The 21,784-nt window shown below is 40.2% G+C and overlaps 1 protein-coding gene across 3 annotated transcripts in view; it reads left to right on the top strand.

The window, feature by feature from the left end:
* Positions 1-21,784, top strand: part of whrna (whirlin a) — a 212,152-nt gene that overhangs the window by 180,247 nt on the left and 10,121 nt on the right. Inside the window, exons 6-11 of one of the 3 annotated variants that reach the window (XM_085359647.1) lie at positions 4,175-4,387; positions 7,964-8,185; positions 8,764-8,796; positions 16,199-16,273; positions 18,469-19,054; positions 20,565-20,734. In XM_085359647.1, coding sequence (XP_085215773.1) covers positions 4,175-4,387; positions 7,964-8,185; positions 8,764-8,796; positions 16,199-16,273; positions 18,469-19,054; positions 20,565-20,734 — 1,299 coding nt within the window. Of the gene's footprint in view, positions 1-4,174; positions 4,388-7,963; positions 8,186-8,763; positions 8,797-16,198; positions 16,274-18,468; positions 19,062-20,562; positions 20,735-21,784 lie in introns of all 3 variants that reach the window. The other 2 variants (XM_085359646.1, XM_085359648.1) reach the window with 2 other exon arrangements.

Consider the following 21,784-nt stretch of genomic DNA (forward strand, 5'->3'; position numbering starts at 1 on the left):
TGGTAATCTTCCCTCTAGCCTTTCTCCAGTTGTTTTCCTTGACTCGTTATAAAGGTGCATGAACCTGTGTGAGGAAAAATGGTACTGAACTGTCCACAAACAGAGATCAGGAATGTGAGAAACTGTGGAAATCTGCACTTTTAGTGGGGATTGAACTTGTTTTCATGATAAAAAGAGCTGTAAATATGCAGCCTATGATTGTTCTTGTCAGCTTTATACTGTTCTCAAAAGTCAAGAAGAAAAACATGAATTCATTTCATTGGTCACTAATATATAGCTTTGTTTTCACTGAATCTGCATCCTCATTAAAATTAGAACTCAAGACAGTGTGGATGGACAAATTCATTGTCAAGGTAATATCACAGGGTTAATCTCAATCACAGCTGTCATATTTAAACAAGTAGTTTTATTTTTATTTTTTGGAAGCTGCTGTAACAAACTAAAAACACAATCATATTACAATGCTGTTGATTTTCTTTGACTACTTAATCTCTTTGTTGGGGTTGGGAGTGTGGCACAGCTATACAGAACAAGCCCTCATTTATTATAATATCTGGTCATGTAATAACAGATGTTTACAGATTTCAATCCATTTCTAACTATTTCCCACCATACTTACTGTGGTCTGAATCATTTAATGAGTGTGTAAAATGTACAGCTTTTTCCAGTGATTTGGTTTCTTGTAACACAGAGAAATAAGCAAAAATGTGTCACTACAAGCCACATGAGAACAATCAGTCCACTTATTGAGAGCTACAATAATAAATACACGGAGAAGCTGCTGTGTTTTTGATTGAAGAATTTACATTGACTTTATGCCTACCATCTACAGCAGTCAGAATGTCTGCCGCGCTCTTCCATATCCTAGAATGAAAACATATACATGGCTATGTTTAACACAGACCCGGACAAGCTTAGATCCCATTCTCACCACATGAGAATCACTCTGGAATTCTTTTGAAACTGAACTGAGACCACCTCTGTCATGGTGTGCTGTGTGGCAGGATGTTGGACCCAAAACGCAGGACTCATAAACGGAGGAGTAAACTCAAAACTCAGCTTTAATGCTGGAGAACTTCACATCCAAACACAAAGCAAAACTAGAAACTAAACCAGGAATTGAAAACTTGAATTGACTTGAAACACAGAGGGAAGAAACACATAGTATAGTGAGAGTATGACGCAACAGCAGACAGAGGAAAACACAGGGCTTAAATATACAAGGGAGTAATGAGGGAATGGGAAACAGGAGGGAAACACAGCTGGGATTAATTAGACATAACGAGACAAAGGGAAGCAAAACTAGACACACTGACATACCGCACGAGACTATCAAAGCAAAACAAGAAACATGACACATACGCAAAGACACAGACTCAGAGACATGGGCTTCACACTGAGACATGACTGAGTCGGAGTCAGAGGGAACATAGAGACAAGGGTCACTAGACATGAGGCGTGGGACCAGGACAGGTACAGAGAAAACATGGGGACAGAGACTAAACACAGGCTAAGAAGAATCCACAGGAAGGAAGAACTAAGATCACTGAGCATAAATGAAAGATAACCAAAACCAGGAATAACAATCATCAAAGAATATTACCCAGTAACTGAAACACAAATGTGACAACCTCCTCCACAGGGTTTTAGTCTGTGTAGCTGTTTTGGCCCGTTTAGATTTTTTTTTCTAAACTAGTCATAACCATAGCCACTCCCACTTTTAACCACATACACAGTCTGAGTGGTAATTTAAAGATATAGAAAAAATATGTATCTGGGCTGTATATAAAAAATAGGTATGATTTCCAGGAAATGAAAAATGAACTCATTCTTTTTGATAGCCTCCTCTGATTGCAAAAACAAATCGAGTTGTAGAGAAATTGTGGAGCTAATGATCTTAATCGCTAGTGCCTCATCTTATTTACATGATGCTCATAAATAAAGGTCAGTTTTAGAGTAAAACAGAAGAGCAAAACGAGATATTCTTCAGAGCCGAACCACCTTTTGATTGGCAAGTCGCTGAAACATGAGGGTCCCTTGGTTTCTCAGATTCATCCTTTCCACATCACATTTGATTTCGAAAGACTAAGCTAGCAACAGTTAAATTCCTTGAAACAGGATTTCATTAACCATCGGCTCGTGTCATGATGACTACCTTCATCTCTGATATACAGTCTGTGTAGTTTTCAGCAGTTATGTCTGGCGATGAACCTAACACTTAGCTTATAAATCAGTAGTGTATTTCGCACATTCTTTGGGATTTTCAGTTGTTATTTTAATGCTTAAATTATTATTTTTAATTATGTTCTTCTATCAGATAATAAATATACGCCGATACCAGTATGTGTGTGACTGGTCACTTTAAGCCGATATTGGTTCAGCTCCAGAAAACAGCATATAACCACTTTTAAAGAAAACTGTAAGAATAATTTTTAATAGCTGAGATTGTTCTACTGCTTAATTCCCCACCCAGATTTTAGACTGGTACAGAATGGAGTGTGACAACCATGTGGAGCTGTCATACACATTTTGCTCATTGTTTTCAGCATCTACTTGTCTACTAGATGTAGTGGAATAATACTCTGCTGTACACTACATTATTGTGACCCTGGCACGAGCAGAGACTGACTCAACGAGACGCATCTTCTCATATCTTTTGCCTCTCAAGTTTTCCTCCTTATTTTAAATCAGACTCAAGTTCTGGCAAAGATAAGGGTTGTGACATTTAAATGGGCAAGTTTTTGAACTGACTTTATCTGATTTGCTCTTTATCGACTGGATGTCGGCTGTGGTCCTAGCCGTTGTTGTCTGTCACTCTGATAAAATTGCCAATCCGTTTATCTGGCATTTAACAAACCCTGCCAATGAGTGACCTCAGAGATGGACCAGGTCCAGGGAACAGGCTGGCCTTTTCCAGATATCCATTAACTGTAAAACCACAGCTTTACAGTAAAAGCGGCCTCTCTCCATCCTCACATTTTCCAGCAGAAGTTATTAACACGAGTCTGCCGGTGTTCCACTCCAGTAGACTGATGACCGATTTCATTAGTTCCCTCAAGTGCCAATCTGCCCTCTAATATGACAGCAAGAGACAGACTAACATGCCTTCTGTGGCCTCTTCAGTTCAATCCACTGTGCCCTTGAGGTAAATAACTGGGACATAGACGCTTTAGAGAAATTCTCACGGTAAGCATTGCAGCGATTAAGATTCGGGTGTGGTAGTGCCACAGTTCACCTTGGGCATTAAACAGTTGTTGGCTCTGCTGAGATTGGGACACTGCAACAGCTACAGCCGATGATACACACGGTCAAGTGCTAAAAAGAGTTGAGGATGAGGTGAAGGCAGAGAATAGGAAGGGAGGAGGGGAAGGCGGCGCCGAGCCTGTTTCCTTCTCCTGGTTCTGTCTGTACAAACACAGGCAGACACAGACCCTGAAGCTGTGACTTTGAAGTTGTGTCTTTGATTAAGGAGTTAATTAAAGAAAAGCTGCATGCAGGCTAGCAGATAACTGAGAAAAGAAAGGGAAGAGACAGTGAGAGAAAAGGAGCGGAAGAAGTGATATTGGCATTTATAAGTTGCCAGAGAGTTTTTATGATTGACAGAAAAACCAGCTGGCACTACAGAGATGGATATAAAGGCTGTAAACGCCACCCACATGTGTGAACAGCACAGTATCTGTCCTCCTGCAAGCTGTGGTGCTGGCACCACAAAGCGCGAATGATAATAGATGGTAGTTGGACAGCTGGAAAAGGGAAGTAGAATGATAATTTATATGAGGAATTAAGGGCTTGATGGATAGTTTTGTGTGTATGGGATTGACATCTTATGTCTGCCTTGATCTGTTTCCTGCCACTCGAACACGCCTCCTACTTCTGTAACATCTACTTCTTTCTGGTTTTCTTTCTTCATCTCATCCCATGTTCTCCTTCTCCTCCTCTTCCTCCTCCATCAGGCATGGCCTCGTCTTTCACTAAAACATCTCTTAATTGTATTTAACTGCCTCCACCACCACTCCTCTCCCTGACCTGTTCTTCACCCCTTCAGTTCAGCTTGCTTCTTCACTCCATCACCAAAATAAATAAACAAGACATCAAAATCAATTTTAAAAATAAAATAATACAAGTCCTGATTGCCTTTGTCAATCATTTGTCTCTTTTCTTTTCTTTTATCTAGTCTGGCTTTTATAAGGGTGTGGCAGGCTCACAGGTAACCCTTTCCAGTCTAGTGAATCAATCCCGTGCCATGCTGGAGGAGCAGGCACGCCACCTGCTGACAGAGGCGGAGCGACAGACCATGGTCTACTACGTGGAGGAGTACCGGGACGGACACATAGGAGTGGAGCAGCTGGTCATGGCGCTGTTTGAGCTGCTGAACACGCACGCAAAGGTAATCTATGAGGAGGCTTGTGTGAGTCTGACAAAGTAAAGAGAAAGATCAAAAGAGAATACATTTTCTGCCTGTGTTCTCCTGTAAAGTCTCTGTGTGGGATTGAAGTTTTCTTAGCTCTTCTGAGATTTATGCTTGTTTTATTTTTCCTTCCTCCCCAGCTCTTAAAAGTGTTGTGATTTTCTCATAGTCTGCAGAAGTTCACCTTATAAAAAAAACACGATAAATCAAAGACATTTTATTTCCAATTTCTTAAGTACACTGCAGTATCATGGGCCGACAGAAAGCCTGTGCAAATGGCATTAATGTATTTAGAGATACTGTACGAGCAAGTACACCAAAAAAGCAATTTCATTTAAAAAATAATTTAGAAAACTAGATTTTATTCAACTTCAATGAGCCAAAGTGACCACAAAATAAAGCTAATGTATAAATAAAGAAGCTCCATCTTAGTGCACTTAGTTTTCTCAGTATAATGTGTAAAATGTACCAAAAAAACCCACAAATGAAAAAAAAAAACACACAATTTACAGTAATTTCAAAAACCAGCCTGTGTTGGTTGTTTTTCACAGGTAAACCTAACACTGAAGAATCCCTCATTTCATTTTCACGCAGGAAATCTTTTAACATAATTCTCTGTATCTGACACAGTTTTTCACATGAAGCCAAATACCTCAGGCACTACGTACTTTTCATCTAACTGGAGAATGTGCCCAGGACTGGATAGTGCTCCAGCTTCACCATGGTTACTGCAGCTGATCTGATGCCATTGTAGACAGTCTGTGTTGTCGACTGACTGCACATATGGAGTGACTCATTCCCAGCTCTTTTGTCCACTCTGCTATCCTTAGGCATTGGATCTATTTTTATCAGAGCCGCTGATGCAGCTCACTTAAGAGCGTAGATTAATGCCATTCATTATTAGCAATTAACCTAAAACTCAGTGGCGCATTTTATTTGTTTCTGACATTGTTTAAACAAACCAAATTATGTTTGTGGTTAGAGAGAAAGAAGCAGGAGATAAAGGGAGGAAATAAGGGAAGGAGACCACCTGTCTGATTGTGTTTGGCCTTTCTCTGCTCTCTGCAATGACTTACTGCACCTTAACAAAGTCATATTCACAACACAGTTGTTCTCATTTACATATTTGCCAGTTCAGACAGTAAAATGGGAATGCAATTTGCTCACAAATACTCTGTTGACCGGCAGTCATTACCAGTCTGCTCAGCTGCAAATTTAATTATTTTATATTCATTGCATCACCAAAAACGTAAACACAATTACAGGTTAATGACAGGAGAGTTGCTGCTAGATCAGCTAAAGTAGAAAGAAAATATGGTCTGCTGGTATATGGTTGCATCTGTAGAGTTATGATGATACACGGTTTAATTTTATTTTGGTTCTCTACATCAAAATAATGTATTATTCAAATAGTTCAGTCTAGGGCTAGTTACAATATCAGATTTTTACTACACAGTTATACAGCGAGTGTGTTATCAAGGAAAACATACTTGTTACTGTCTAGGAGCAAAATATCAGGAAAACTCGTTGGGTTTGTTTATTGTGTGTTCTGTCCCTTTTCCGTGTAACTGTATAACTATAACCACAGAAAAAGAACCACTGTGGCATGACTTACAATATTATCATGTATAATTTATATGTATTGTACAGTTCTGTGCAAAAAGTCTTGAGCTGTCCCTTGCTTTTTATATTTTGCTTTCAAGAAATCAAAATTTTCCTTGTAATTTTTAAAGTGGTCTTTCAGTGTAAACTGCTTTTTCACTCATTGTCAGTCCCATCTTTCTACCTGAGCCTTTTATTTGTGGGGTATTTTTGTTTGTTTGTTTTTAGTTAAGCCACTTACACACTGTTCACAGATGAAAAATGCACCTAAGTGAAGAGATTAATCAGTGTTTTGTCTTCAAATAACAGACAATTACCAAAGAACCAATTTTAAATTTTAAATATATCTTTCAATTTTTAATATCAGCCTGTCACAAAAATCTAATAATTTGAGAGTGACCTCATCAAGAAGCCATTCTTAAGGAAGGAAACAGGAGATGTGTCAAATTACAAAAAAACTGGACTAAAAATTAGCAGCAGCAGGAATAATGGATCCAAATTTGAAATATTTGGCTCAAATTGTCATCAATAAGTACATAAGAGGTCAGGAGAGAGGTGCAACAGTGAGTGTCTGCTGACGAGACGCCTGGAGAACTATTCCTGAAAACTACTAAAAGAATTTACAAGAAAGCTTGCCTAAGAGATTGGTTGGTCATATAAAATATTGACTTTCAGCCTTATTAGATTTGTATGAACTCTGTTTTCCATATTTTTGCGTATTTAAATAAATTGGTGGACCTATTTTCTCATAAATTATAAATAAAAGACTTTTGCATGATGCTGTGAGCACAAAGTCAGTGTTTCATTTTTAAATACTACAGTTATTGTGAGGACTGGGTTCACTCACTACTCCCTGAGAGTGGTATTTACTGGGGAAGTGGATGAGAAATATCAGTACATCAAAACCTACAGGTTCATGCTCATTCTATCCATGCTTTCATTTTCTCTCACCAGAACTATTGTAACTCAGTCTTCACCTGTTCAGTAAAGCCTCCCTGGATCAAACGCAGCTGCAAAGCTCCTTACCAGATCCTCGAAGCACTCTCACCTCACACCTGTGCCAGTCTCACTGTACTTGCTCCCATTATTCAGAATTCTTTCAAGCTTCTGGAGTTCACCTTTAAGTCTTTGAATGGTGAATCACATCAGCAAACTTTTGCACCCATATATGACTCTCAAGCGGGACCCTCAAGTCATCTAATGTGGGCTCTATATCCACCCCTAAATCTGGACTAAAGTGTCATGGCCTCCACTCTTTCAAAACACTCCAATCTACAATCTGTAAGATCAGCGGACTTGTTCTGGATTTGGATATTATTTTTTCTTTTGGTTTTTTATCTTTATTTTTATCTCTGAAATCCTGGTGGTTTTGTTATTTTGGTAAGGGGATTTTGTTGGGGGTTTTTTTTTTTTTGGGGGGGGGGGGGGGGGGGGGTGTTTGTTTTGTGGTTGGTTGGTTTGTTGGTTGGTTTTAAGTACCGTAACTTGTGATTTGTATCTTAAAGAGCCCAATATAAATAAGTTCACTTACTTCAACTTGTAAACACCCCCAGTAATATTTGGTTAATTGTTCCTCAGCAAGTTGCATCCAACAGCATGTTTAACAGTATAGGTTTAAAAGCCTCACCTTTTCTTCCCTAAGCATACTTCTTATCACTGTGGCCAAAAACCTCAACCTTTGTCTTATCTGACTACAAGTTTTTTTCCAAAAAGGGACTTGGCTTTGATCGTGGAGCAGGGGCTTCTTTCTCAGTTGACCTCTTGTTCGTCCGTGGTGATGTAAAACTAACTTCACTGTGAACAGTGACACTGTTGTTCTAACATTTTCCAGATGATAGCATTACCATTAGAAAAAAAAAGGATTTACTCCTAATTAAAGATCAGTCCCCCAACAGAGTCTGTCAAATCACTCTGTCTCCTTGTTTCTCCTTCTCTGTACTTTCCTCCCCTCAGTTCTCCTTGCTGTCTGAAGTACGAGGCCTGGTTGCGCCACAGGACCTGGAGCGTTTTGATGGGCTGGTCCTTCGACGGGAAATTCAGGCCCTTAAAGCTCGACAGGGGGCAGCTGGCGCCTCAGCCCTGCAGCCAGACTCCCTGTCCATGGTGTCATATCCAGACACTCTGACATCATCTTCAGCCAGCTTCATGACCAACACCACCCTCAGCTCTGCACGGGTAAGTAGTGCTTACTAGTGGAATGATTATGTGATTCTACTTAATTAGTGGGTACTCTTAACTAAGATGAACGTTTACAATAGAAAACAACATTAAAACATTTAAATTAATTTATTTCCTTAAAAAATACTTACAGTAATTTTGAACCTGCTGCTATTACTATTTATTTCTGACACTTTGAGGGCAAAGCAGCAGTCTAGTCTGCTGCATATAATATGATGGATGGATTGGAGTATTTCCTTTTTTCCTAGTTCGCCTTGCTGTCTGACTGTTTGTATTGCAATTGCTTCCTTTCCTGTTTGGCCGTCTGCTCACTCCTCTGTCTCTCTTGGCTTAGTGTGAAAGACAGAGATGGTAGTGTGATATGTCTCCATGGATTATTACAGTTTCTACTGCAGAATAGATACTCTTCTGGTGTGGACTTTGTTGGCTGAACAGTGATATGTTTCGCTGCCTACCTTCTGAGATTACAAAGTCTTTTTGCTGATATTTGATAGGCTGCGTTTTTCTTCCACCTTGATAACCCCCTCACTTCCATCTCACCCCTAAAAACCTTCCCTCCCTCTCTCCCTCTGTAGGAGAGGCTGCTGTGGCTGATAGATATTATGGAGGTAGGAATTACTGCTGAAAATGATGAATGCTTTCCATCACAGACCCACACATACAGAATACACACTCGAGTTAAGTTCCTCCGTAGGCAGACAGACATGCATGCGTTCCAGCTCTCACCTTGGTTTGTGGTGTTTTTAAATGGTTTGCAGTGCTTTTCTTCCTTCTTGCCTTTTTCTTTCTTTCCTTAATTTGAACAAGAAATGTCAAAAGGGTGTAAGCACCAACTGCTCTGGATATTATATAAAATGATATCCACGACTGACATTTTTAAGCTGATATGTCCCAATTTCGCCATCAACTTCTTGGCATTATTGAGCCACAAGGTCCCATATGTAAACTGTTACAGGTGATAAGTTATCAACTAAAGCTGGCTAATGCTACAGTCACAATAGGCAAAACAATTGTTTCACACCACAACATGACCAAACTTATTGGTAGCTATCAGCAAGCTTCTGGTTGCTGTGTTCAAAGCACATTTAGTGTTTTAAGATGGAGATAAAATATCAATAAGTTGGAGTCACTCTGCTATCAGTCTGCAATTGAATAGGAACATCTTGACAGTTACAGTTAGAGCAATCTATGACTATATGGCAATAAGTCATCAAATCTGTTGCCACACACAGAAATTCACATTACCGGTAACTACCTAATTTCAGAGTCTCATTGATTTGAAAGATAAATTCAAAAATTGCTCCACCAGTAGTGACATAGTTGCTGCAGGATCCTGATTTAACTGCAAAACGATATAGGTACTTGGTAACTCGAGCGATTGCACTTAGTCAGACCATGTTTTTGAAGGTTGGTTGACTCCCACTGGGCAACCGCAGCAACTGCCTTGCAATGAAAAGTAGTAGTAGTAGTAATAGTTTCCCAGAGGCTGATGGTGTTGCACACTCAGCCTTTGGGGGACCAGTTGGTTGCCATAACTACAATCACAAGACCAACCACCAGTTTAAAGTTCATAAATTTCATTTTGTAAAATGTGGCAGTTGTTAAGATTCTGAATGTATATGTTAGTGTTGATCACATGTACTTCGCCAATGAGCGAAGTCACTGGGGATGAAACAGTGACTGTGTCACACATGTCCCCACACAGGTCGCTGTACCTGATTGCTGGCTGCTAGGTCTCACTGGACATCTTGACTGTTTTTGTGGGTTTCGGTGCCTTTGAAGTATTTTTCAAAGAATTGCCTGACAGCCAAACTTTGTAGCATTAATTAAATCACAGACAGTATAAATTATGGCCGTAGCTGCCATGATGTCACCTACTGGTTTCAGAATCCTGTTTTGGAGTTTATTGGCTAATGACTTGCCAGTCATAGCTGACTTTACTTTTCAGAATCAGAGGCTCCATTCAACTTTTATACTGTTTATAATATCACATGCTTGTCTAATTATGTTCAGTTTTGGTTTCAGAAAGTCAGAAACACTAACTCACAAAACCAAAGTGCAGGTGGGTGACCCCACAGTGGCTACACCAATCTACATCTTCCTGCGTATGCACGTACTTGTCACTCAAAGTGAGCTTGACTGTAATGGTGCTTAGCATTAACCATAAACTTCACAATCAGAATATTTATAACTCTTTTTAACAGTTTTTAGTTCCTCTAATTGCCACTTGAGGCTTTAAATGTGAGTCAGTTCCTATAGTTTTTGTCATGTCCTCACTGGCTTCGTTTTCCACCCAATGGCGGTTGCTGTTTTGCCCTCAGCTTCAGTCTCAATGAGATTCCTGTCACTAAGACAAAAGTTCAACAAACTATCACCAGGTCTATTTCCTCTGAAGGAATTCTATTAAGAATTTTCAGCAAATATTACATCCCCTCATTTTTCTCTGCAGTGTTATTACCAAAAGGCAACAATGACAATGGTCATTACATTGCATTTATTATATGACACTAACCTAATGAGCCTAATATTTTCTATAGTATACTGCAGCCGCTCCACATGGGAAATTGCTGTTCCTGCCAAGTAGTTAAAGGCTGCTTTTCTCGGGCAAAGACTAAAACTTTGGATTTAGCCATTCTGAGACACCCTGCAATGGAATATACCAGATTCCTTGATTTTATCCTTGTTATTGATCACAATGTACTTGTGATAAGGGACAATGAGCCTGTCTGCATAATTTTAATCACAGCTCTAGTTTACCAGGAAGCTTTTTGCACAGTTCAATTTACAGTAGATCCCACTACAGATGCCAGCAACTCAAACACAAATATGTAAGCATGTAGTGAGTGTGTCAGCATCTTGGTCTTTGGCTGGATAAAGATAAGTGGTTGCACGCACGAACACGCAAACCTGCACACACATACACAGTTTCTAAGCTGACAGCGGAGATAAGCTGTCGACTGTCTGCAGATTTATTCACCAAACAGTCCTTCTCATTCAGATGCCCAGGATGGGTTTTGCCTGCCTTTATACTTTCCCCTCTGAGAAGCAACATTTACATGTGTGACAGATACTGGGTGTGTGCGTGGTGGTCTGCATTCTTACCTTGCATCTATGTGTGTGTCTTGTGGTGCTGTTTTGGGCCCATGGGTGACTGGGTGGGTTTGGGAGAATAAAAACAGTAGATTTCTGAACTAGAGTCAAAGCATGGTATACCCAAGTGAATACAAATGCACACCCTCTGATGCTCACATGTTTTTATAATAGTGTGGATACTCATTGACTTCTTAACTTCTACCCTACAACTAACTGCCAAACCCCCACCCTTACCCTCACGTGAACCTCGTGGACCTAGTCTGAACACTCTAACTAAACATTATTTACATTTTAAACATTAAAATATTACCATTGGTTTGTGGATACAAGCAGGACATCCTGCCTCCTATTCACACATTAGAGCTTAGGAAGCTGGCTGGGGAGAGATGGGGTCCTGGTATGTCTGCTTAGAGTCTTGCTCCACCAACTTGGACCTGAATAAGTTGCAAAAAAATGGATTTGTGGATGGACAGGACCAGACTGTATTATGTTTCCTTTTGAAGATAGAACATCATGCTAGATTTAGGCTACACAATAAAAGCTTGATTATGGTAAGAGCTGAACAATGTAGGGGCATCATCTGGCTGGGAATGAAAATAGGTGCTGTGCACAGTTGATCATTGTTACACATTATACAGGATGTTGTAAATTCCTAATAGAAAAAAAAAACATGCTGCCGTAGGCTACAGTCACACTAAGGAAAACAATGGTTGGAGACCACGGCCAGAAAGCTGATTCTGTTCATCTGGAAGCTGCTTTTCAAGTCATTTCTTCAGTTTGGGAAGTCAGAAGAAAACACTCCAGTCTTTCAGTTTTCGATTGAACAAGGTTAAGTTGGCACTTACATGCAATCTGTATTCCATAATACTTTGATTATCTGTGATAAATCTCTAATGGGGCTGCACAGAATCCACACATCAGGTGGACTCTCTCAGCCAAAGACTGGGCTGAATCCATGGGTTAGATTTATAAATTATAAATTTATAAACAAAAGGAAAGAGTTAGTTTATTTCATTAATGACCAACATTCTACCGAGAGCAGTGCAATTAGGGGGCTCAAAAATAAGGACACATAATCAGAAAGCAATATAGTATAAGTGCAGGTTTCTCTCTGTGAAAACAGTGTGGCAGTTCAAATGAACGAGGGGAGGCTGAAGAAGAATTGGTATGTTTATGAAACTCTTCTGTTAGAAGTTGATGGGGTCTGTGTGTGGACCTGAGAACTGAGACACAGGTGAAGCGCAGGGATTATTATTTGGTTTAGATAGAGCTGTTTTGTCACAAACTCTTTCTCCAGACGAACTTGGGATTTGCGTGTAACAGCTGAAGTGTAGAAGAAAACAAAACTTTATTTACCATCTGATCCCAAGCCATCTGTGTGTTAATGAATATACTCTTAGTGTGTCAGCACCCTCAACCTCAACCAGCTGGTCACCGCAACTACAGTCGTGGCCAAAAGTTTTGAGAATGACACAAATATTAGTTTTCACAAAGTTTGCTGCTAAACTGCTGTTAGATCTTTGTCTCAGTTGTTTCTGTGATGTAGTGAAATATAATAACAAGCACTTCATACGTTTCAAAGGCTTTTATCGACAATTACATAACATTTATGCAAAGAGTCAGTATTTGCAGTGTTGGCCCTTCTTTTTCAGGACCTCTGCAATTCGACTGGGCATGCTCTCAATCAGCTTCTGGGCCAAATACTGACTGATAGCAACCCATTCTGCCATAATCACTTCTTGGAGTTTGTCAGCATTAGTGGGTTTTTGTTTGTCCACCCACCTCTCGAGGATTGACCACAAGTTCTCAATGGGATTAAGTCTGGGGAGTTTCCAGGCCATGGACCCAAAATATCAACGTTTTGTTCCCCGAGCCACTTAGTTATCACTTTTGCCTTATGGCGCGGTGCTCCATCGTGCGGGAAAATGCATTGTTCTTCACCAAACTGTTGTTGGATTGTTGGAAGAAGTTGCTGTTGGAGGGTGTTTTGGTACCATTCTTTATTCATGGCTGTGTTTTTGGGCAAAATTGTGAGTGAGCCCACTCCCTTGGATGAGAAGCAACCCCACACGTGAACGGTCTCAGGATGCTTTACTGTTGGCATGACACACGACTGATGGTCACGCTCACCTTTTCTTCTCCAGACAAGCCTTTTTCCAGATGCCCCAAACAATCGGAAAGAGGCTTCATCGGAGAATATGACTTTGCCCCAGTCCTCAGCAGTCCATTCACCATACTTTCTGCAGAGGATCAATCTGTCCCTGATGGTTTTTTTGGAGAGAAGTGGCTTCTTTGCTGCCCTTCTTGACACCAGGCCATCTTCCAACAGTCTTCGATCACACCTGCCTGCTGCCATTGCCGAGCAAGCTCTGCACTTGTGGCACTCCGATCCCGCAGCTGAATCCTCTTTAGGAGACGATCCTGGCGCTTGCTGGAATTTTTTAGACGCCCTGAAGCCTTCTTAACAAAAATTGAACCTCTTTCCTTGAAGTTCTTGATGATCCTATAAATTGTTGATTTAGGTGCAATCTTAGTAGCCACGATATCCTTGCCTGTAAAGCCATTTTTATGCAACGCAATAATGGCTGCATGCGTTTCTTTGCAGGTCACCATGGTTAACAGTGGAAGAACAATGATTTCAAGCATCACCCTCCTTTTAACATGTCAGGTGTGCTATTCTAACCCAATCAGCCTGACATAATGATCTCCAGCCTTGTGCTCGTCAAAATTCTCATCTGAGTTAACAAGACGATTACTGAAATGATCTCAGCAGGTCCTTTGATGACAGCAATGGGATTAAGTTAATTTTCATGGCAAAGAAGGATTATGCAATTCATCTGATCACTCGTCATAACATTCTGGAGTATATGCAAATTGCTATTATACAAACTTAAGCAGCAACTTTTCCAATTTCCAATATTTATGTAATTGTCAAAACTTTTGGCCACAACTGTACATGTAATCAGTCTGAGACAGCTAAAACATTCAGTGCAATCACTCACCAACCACAGGGTTTTCCTGGCAACACTGAGGTTCTTCTCTTTTTTCCACTCTAGTGTGAGTGAGGCCTTATGATGAGGCTAGACAAGAAGAAGTCCAGCATGGCTTTTCCTGTTTTTCTCTCTGTTCCATCAGGTTGACACTTATGAGGACAGTGAGCTACACCAGGCACTAAAAGTATTTCCTACTACTGACCTGTATACACCTGTGATCATGACAAAACAAAATTAGTGTGTGATGTTGCTAGATAGCAGGTTTCAGACACACCACTGGACAAGGTGCTGTGTCTTTACATTCCTTTAAGAGATTTGGCTAGCTAGTACCACCTTCCATATAATATCATTCATGTTATGAAAGATGGCAAGCATAAGAAACAAAGAAGTCAAGTCAATTTGAAACAACAACCTCCAGTAAAAGTAAAACGACCTACTGGCTGTACACCTGGACAATGAACAATTAAAACAGGACCAGGTTTGTCTCTTACAAACTCCTTGGTATCACTCTGCAAAGTCTTTCAGTACAACATTACTTACGTGTTGGTCTTTGAGTCCTCATCGCACTGTGCAATGCTCCATTATATCATGTGTGCATGAGAGACTTTATAAAAGCTGATACACAGTCTTGATGTCATGAGCATCTGCGATGTCGGCTGCAGACAGTTCCATAACCATCTCTCTCCTACATCCGTGCCCTCAAAACACCAGCATCTGCCATTTTCACTGTTCTGCAGGAGTGCAGCAGGATGATGGAAGGATTCATTAGGTTTCTGTAGATCTCACTTTCTTTTGCCTTACTTCACTTAGGCTGAATTCAGACTACTAGTCTTTTGCCTGTTAAACATATTGTTTTATAGTGTCACATTTCTCAACACCATTGATACTTTTGCTATCACAGTATTATGACATTGACCATTACATCCCTATTGATCAGGGAACAGTGTGTAGCCTTTCAGTGTAATGTAATGAAAATGCAAGATTTTAAGACTGAGATTGCATGTAGTACCAATATTGGCTCGCAGTTTGTCAAGAGGGAAGAGATGATCAGGAATATCAACATATAAAGCAGTGGGTTGCAGACATTACACCAGCACGAATGGTATAACTTGCATAACTGCTTAGGTTTTAAAACTGGAGAATCAGCAGTCTTCCCAGGCGACAAACATCCCAGTATTTCCTGCATTTGTACCTACTGTAATGTTTCTGCTGTGCATTGTAACTGTGGCTAAGCATAATCATACAAACTGTACATACGGATGCAGCAGGCTCTGACTGCTTACAGTGTAAAATTGCATCTCTCCGCGTAGAAAGTCGATTGACTCTTATGATAAATAAATTGGCCGTAAGTGCTCCACATGCGGCAAGGAGGGGTAATTAAGCCAAATTGATGGGGCTTTTGTTTTGGTTTAGTGTCAGAGTTAAATGAAGGGCAGCAATTCTCTAAACTCAGTTCCTCTGCTCTGGAATCGCTCACAGATCTTCTGCAAATTACCTCCTCTCTACCACGCCAGTGGGACTGAGCCTGCAAATCCTGCTTTGAACTGAGCTGATGGTTCTTTATCGATTTCGCAGCATGTGTGTTTTGCTTATGAAAGAAGACATTATGCAGTGAGTGTGGTTGTGTATGTGCGTGTCCTATTTGCTTGCCATCCTCTGAGACTGGCAAGCAAATGCGAACAGAAATGACGTCTTTCCCTTTTCTAGGAGATGAGGAACATTCGCCAAACCCAGTTCGGCTTTGTTTTGGGATAAATAGACATCTGTGTTTAACATCTGTTCAGAAGCTTTCTCACTTTCACTTGAATCAAACTCAAACACCCCTTGTTTCTGTCTTTGGTCTCCGTTTTCACCATCCCATTCTTTCTCTTTCACCTTTCCATCTTCCGATCCTCTTCCTCTGCTTCTGTCCTGCTTTTCCCAGAATGACAGCGTTGTGGAGAGTAATGAGGAGGATCCCCCAGAGAGCCTGAACATGCTGCTGACCGACATCTCTCTGGTGAGCTTGGCAGACAGGCAGGCATAGCCCCTGCTTTAGCCTGATAAAGATGGATACTGCACAAGGGAGCAGTGAGTAGGTGTGGGAGAAAAACAGGTAGAAAAAGATGTGTGTTTGTGTGTGGAGGCTGGATAGAGATGCTTTAGACATGGTGACCTGCAGGGTTTGAATTTTATACTGATGATAAGTGTTTGCACTTCACGAAAACAAAAAGAAACAGAGGTAGAGCTTTGTAAAAGTAAGAGCCTGTGCACACTCTGTCCTTTTTTGTTGTAGTGTAGAAAGAAGAGATTAGACTCAGCACTTTGTGCCATTTGTCCAATTCGCTCCCTACCTGAGCTAGCCATGTTGTTGCGCTATTGTGTTAAAAAAGATACCATGGCAACCCCAGTTTCCAAAGTTATAGACATATCAGGGGGCTCGTTTGTTTATTGTCTGCAGAAGGATAAAAGAGTGAGGTTAAGGAGAAAACTTTCAGCCTGCTATCACCCAAGGCTACCTGCTGCTCAAATCATACCTTTTGTTTTTTTAAACCATTTTTTACACTCATTTTATGTCTCGCTCCACATGCTGGCACAGCACTCGTGTCACACAGTGTTGTTCATTCCACTGTTGAGTTTTTGTTTGAGCACTCTTGCCTGTAAACCCAGGATCCCAGCAGCATCAAACCACCAAGTTAAATGACTTCAATTCAACAAGAATTGGTGGTGAAGCTGGTGGGAGTTGTTGATTGTGTGTCTAATATGTGAATGCAAGGGAGTGAGTGAAAAAAATGGTGTGAATGACAAGAAAACAATATGAACTCATCTTAAAGGGGACCTATTATGTTCTGTTCAGTGATGGACTCCACTAGAAGCAGTTAAACAAAAATCTACTGTCTGAAGTACAGTGTGTAGATCCTGCCCCTTTAAGTTTACTCTTGGTTTAAATGCACCTTTCTCTGATTGGTTGCCCCTCACCTGGTTTCTGCAAACAGGACACAGTACTTGTGAGCACCCGTTCCTGTCCCTGGCGAGAGAACTCTCAGCATTGCCCAAGAATCAAAGGAGAGCATTCAAAAACAATCTTTAAAACTACAAAAAAATATATTTTTCTTTTTTTTTCACACTAAAATTTGTACTTTGATGTATGCACTGAGTGTTACTAATATATCAGAATGAAGGATACATGAGTAAAATTATAGGTGCTTAGAAATCAATGTGTGGTTGTCGTTAACTGCTTTCAAATCATAAAAGCAGGTTGCAAAAGTGATGAGAATTATAACAGTTTAGCAAAATTGAAAATGCTCATTAGTTTCACTGAAACTGTGTACATTAAAGCCATTAAAAAACTATGTTGGGGGGAAAAAGTAATTGGAAACTGAGCTTTTAGGACTAAAGCATGCAGCCTTGTGCCACTGGGTTTATTTCTACATATGCTAACCTCATCGTCTGGCCGTGTTTTTAAGGTGAAAAAAAAATATAAGGAAGGATAATAATTTTGGATACATCTTGTTTAACTGCTATTATAACTTTGTTCTCACAGTTTGTGAGTTTCCCAAGCAACTTATCAGAATAAATATGGATTGAAAATTTAATCTAATTTACCAAAAGCTTTACCAATTTCCTCCAGGGGGGAGAGGGAAAATTACATTTTAACAACACTGAAAAAAGCCCAAAATATGATAATCCAATAAATATTTCGGCAGTCTGCAAGACACTGTGCAGGAGTTATGCATAGTTGGTTCAACAAAGGTTTTTGGTTTGTTTTTCTTAAAGGGACCTTCCAATCATTCGGGTGTGTAGTGAATTTTTTTCAATAAGCAGAAAAAGAAAGTCCATTTCAGCAGTCTCAAACTCCTGACAAAGAAAAACAAAATTACATATAATATCACCATAAATCTAAATATAGGTACACTGACCGACCCTGCATATTATAGACTTACACATAAACAGATCATATAAAAATTCTTCTGTCAAATTGTCTAAAAAACTAATTTCAAAATATTGGCGCACGACCCATTTGACAGTGTCGCTGCATCCTCTGGTGTTTAATGACTACAGACAAAAGTTGAACCTTTCCAGACGCAGAACTGATCTGATTTGCGAGTTTCAGCTCCATCAATCACATGGTTACATTTTTAATCACAGCACATTATGCTACAATATTTTGTTACACCCCTAATCAATGATGATGAATATATCCTCTCACTTCAGGATGATGTTCAGTCCGCCACAGCCGAGTCCCCTCCCTCCTTCAAGCCTCCGCCCCCACCAGGGGTGCAGAGGGGCCCAAGTAGAAGAGATCCGCTCAACAAGTGCCCCTCTTCCGAATCCTCACACTCAGGCTTGTACTTTACAGCCACAGCCTCTAAGAACCACGGCAACGAGCCAGGACACGCTCCTGCCTCACCCTCTTTACACCACAAACGAGAACGCCAGAGGGACCCGTCTCAAGAATACGCAGCTATCAGAAAGAGAGAGCCCTCTGCATTGGCCAAGAAACAGAAAACAACATCCGCTCAGTTGTCCACAGTCACTCAGCACAACATTGGCCCTTTCCCCAGGGTGCAGTCGCCCAGCAGAGGCACTAAACCCGCTGCCCCATCCCCTTCACCTCCGCCTCCTCCTCCACTCCCTGCCCCTCCTCCGCCCCCTTCTCTGTCCCTTAAGCCAGCGTCCAAGACCAAATCCTCCCCCACCTCCTCTCCTGGGTCTAAACAGCAGTTTGTTACAGTGGAGGTTCACAGGCCCAACGCAGAACCTGATGTCAATGAGGTGCGGCCACTTCCCCAAGCTCGAGGTATGAAATACAGAGCTACAGATCTGATATGTTGAAAATCGTGCGCTGTATAGAAAAGATGGGTAACAGCCCAAGTGACCTTTACGTTTGGTCCTATTTTAAAGTCAAGTGTTTCACTGTCTCCATTATGGTGTTTTTGAGAGATAGATCCGAATGAGAAACCAATGCACGCTTCTTCTTTTTTTACCTTAATCTTAGCCTTTTTGATACCATTAAAAACAAAAAGAAAATAAAACAAAGGTACATGTGAAGAGTATGAAGAGTAAAAAAACAAATTCTAAACTGACCTTATGTTAGATGCAAATCTAAAAATGATCCTCAAAGCTTTTCAAAAGTTTTTACTTTGCCTTTTAATATGAGGAAGATTTTCTTTCTAGCTGAGGGGTTTGATATCATTTGTTTTACCCAGTCATATTTAGCTTTGTGGTTGAAGACCGTAATTTACTAAAATAAACATTTCGTCTTTAGTCTGAATTTAAACTGGCATTTGAGACTATACCTTCATTGAAAAAGTGTTTACTCAGGTCACAGGGAAACGCATCCAAAGCAGTTACCCCCTGCTGACCATTAGGGAGAATGCAGGTTTAAAGCCTCTCAGTTTTCAGACCTGAAAGGTAGAGCCGTCTTTTATATACAGTCTATGAGCCAAACAATGAAATAAATCGAGGATGAAGTTTGTTTGTTTTTAAAAGAATTTGATACATATGGTTACAGATTTGTTTTAAAATTAATCTGTTAACAATTCAATTTAAGTGACTGGGTATTTATCTATAAAATATTCCAAAATAAAATGAAAAATTATTTGCACGAATTAATCGGTTCCAATACTTGGAGCTGATAATTTAAGCACTACAGACAAACTCAAATTAAAAGATTGTGCTTTGCATTTAGGGACAATATTTAATGTCTTGGGATTTTCTAACCCTGTGTGATCTAATCTAACATCTATGAATTAAACGACTGATGCATCATTCACATGGGCAGTTTGCTGCAATTGTAATCCTTTCAGTCAGTGGGATCCTGGTCAGCAGGTTATGAAACTGTGCTTTGGATACAGAATTGACAGAATTAAACGTGCTGAAGTTTGAACACATTTACTGATACTGTTCAAATTCTCAGATTTGCTAATTATTATTAAATATGCAGTGTCAGATATAAAGGAGGGTGAAAAATGTTCGGTGTATAATCTTTCTAAATATGTGTTTGCTTGGGCTTAATGAGCTTAATTGAGCAAATACCCAGAAGATTGGAAATTACTCATACTGTATGCAAACATCACTAATCTAAACAAGCTTTTAATTTGGCATCAAATAAGATGATTTTCCAAAAGACATCAAAAAATAGTTTTTTTTGCTTAATAACATCTTTACCTAAAAAACTTCCCTTTATTTGATACCATGTTCTACTTCAGTGAGCTATATACACACTTTGAATTTTAATGGTTTAGAGGTCAAAAAAATGCATGCTATGTTTAGATTCCCTGACTTAATGTGTGCCTGCTTCCCCTCAGGTGGCACCCTGTCTCAGCTGTCAGACAGTGGCCAAACCCTCAGTGAGGACAGCGGGGTGGACATAGCTGAGTCAGGACACGTCAGGAAAGAAAGTAGCTCCCATTGCTCACGCACACACCTCCCCCGAGACACCCAGGAGGGAGGCGGGGGGGACAACCCCTCCAAACCGGTGAGGGGGGTTCTTCAGTGCAGCTCAAAGCTAAACATGCATGGAAGATTGAATTAACGCTCAAACTTCAGGAAATTAGACATGTATAATTTAGCCATGAGTACTCTTGTATTTCTCTCTTTGTGAGGACCAGATTATGGTTTAAGAATGACATTCGCGAGTCGTTTTCACACTTGCACCTCAGACATTATCAAAGGCACATTCTCACTAGTGGAATTACTCTGTGCCGTTTGGTCAAGGTAAATCATGCAAGAGCAACTACTCATTATGCCGAGGAGCTAGAGGCAAATCCACCAGACTAGTACCTCCACTATTCATACATTGTCCTGATTAAACAACAGCTAATGTGTGATACAACTCCATGGGACAATTTCATTCTTCAAGCACCTCTATCCTACAAAATAGGAAAAAGGCTTTATTATTAAATGGCCACATTTAGAAATTAAAGGGCATTTTTGGACTTTTAAGGTCACATTTCAATATTAAATAACATTTCTCCAAGGGGGGGATGTTCTTGAACAACAGCTGTTTTGGAAATCTGAAAAATACCTTTTTTTAAACTGTGGGTCTTTTTTAGAAGCAGTTTTGAAAGCTATATCTTTGGTATTTTAAACTCAAGGGCATTTTTGGTAACCTTGTGGGAAAGTAGAGACATTTTTTTGAAAATAAATATGAAAAGTGGACAGATTTTCTTGGATCCTCACTTCATCAAAGGGCTCAGGTTCAGGGGAAATGGGTCAGAACTGTATTCGGCTTGTAGTTAAGGATTTATGTGTTAAGAAATGAATGTCCGTCCAAGGACAGAGTGGGTCCTCACAAGCAGAGAAGTACAAGTGTGTGTGTGTGTGTGTGTGTGTGTGTGTGTGTGTGTGTGTGTGTGTATGCACTTAATTGCTAATCCTCCTCGAGAGTCTGTTCTTAATCCTAACCTTGATCTTTTCTCTCCTCCCTCTGTTTGCTCATGCAGATTGTTTCCTTTGTCTCACTCATTTGTTTATTTCTTACCCATGTCATTCATCGAGTCACATGCTCCATCATTTGTTTAATCAC

Source organism: Diplotaxodon limnothrissa, linkage group LG7 (assembly GCF_057381915.1).
Source record: "Diplotaxodon limnothrissa isolate DT_005_m linkage group LG7, D_limnothrissa_male_GT1.1, whole genome shotgun sequence".
Taxonomy (NCBI): domain Eukaryota; kingdom Metazoa; phylum Chordata; class Actinopteri; order Cichliformes; family Cichlidae; genus Diplotaxodon; species Diplotaxodon limnothrissa.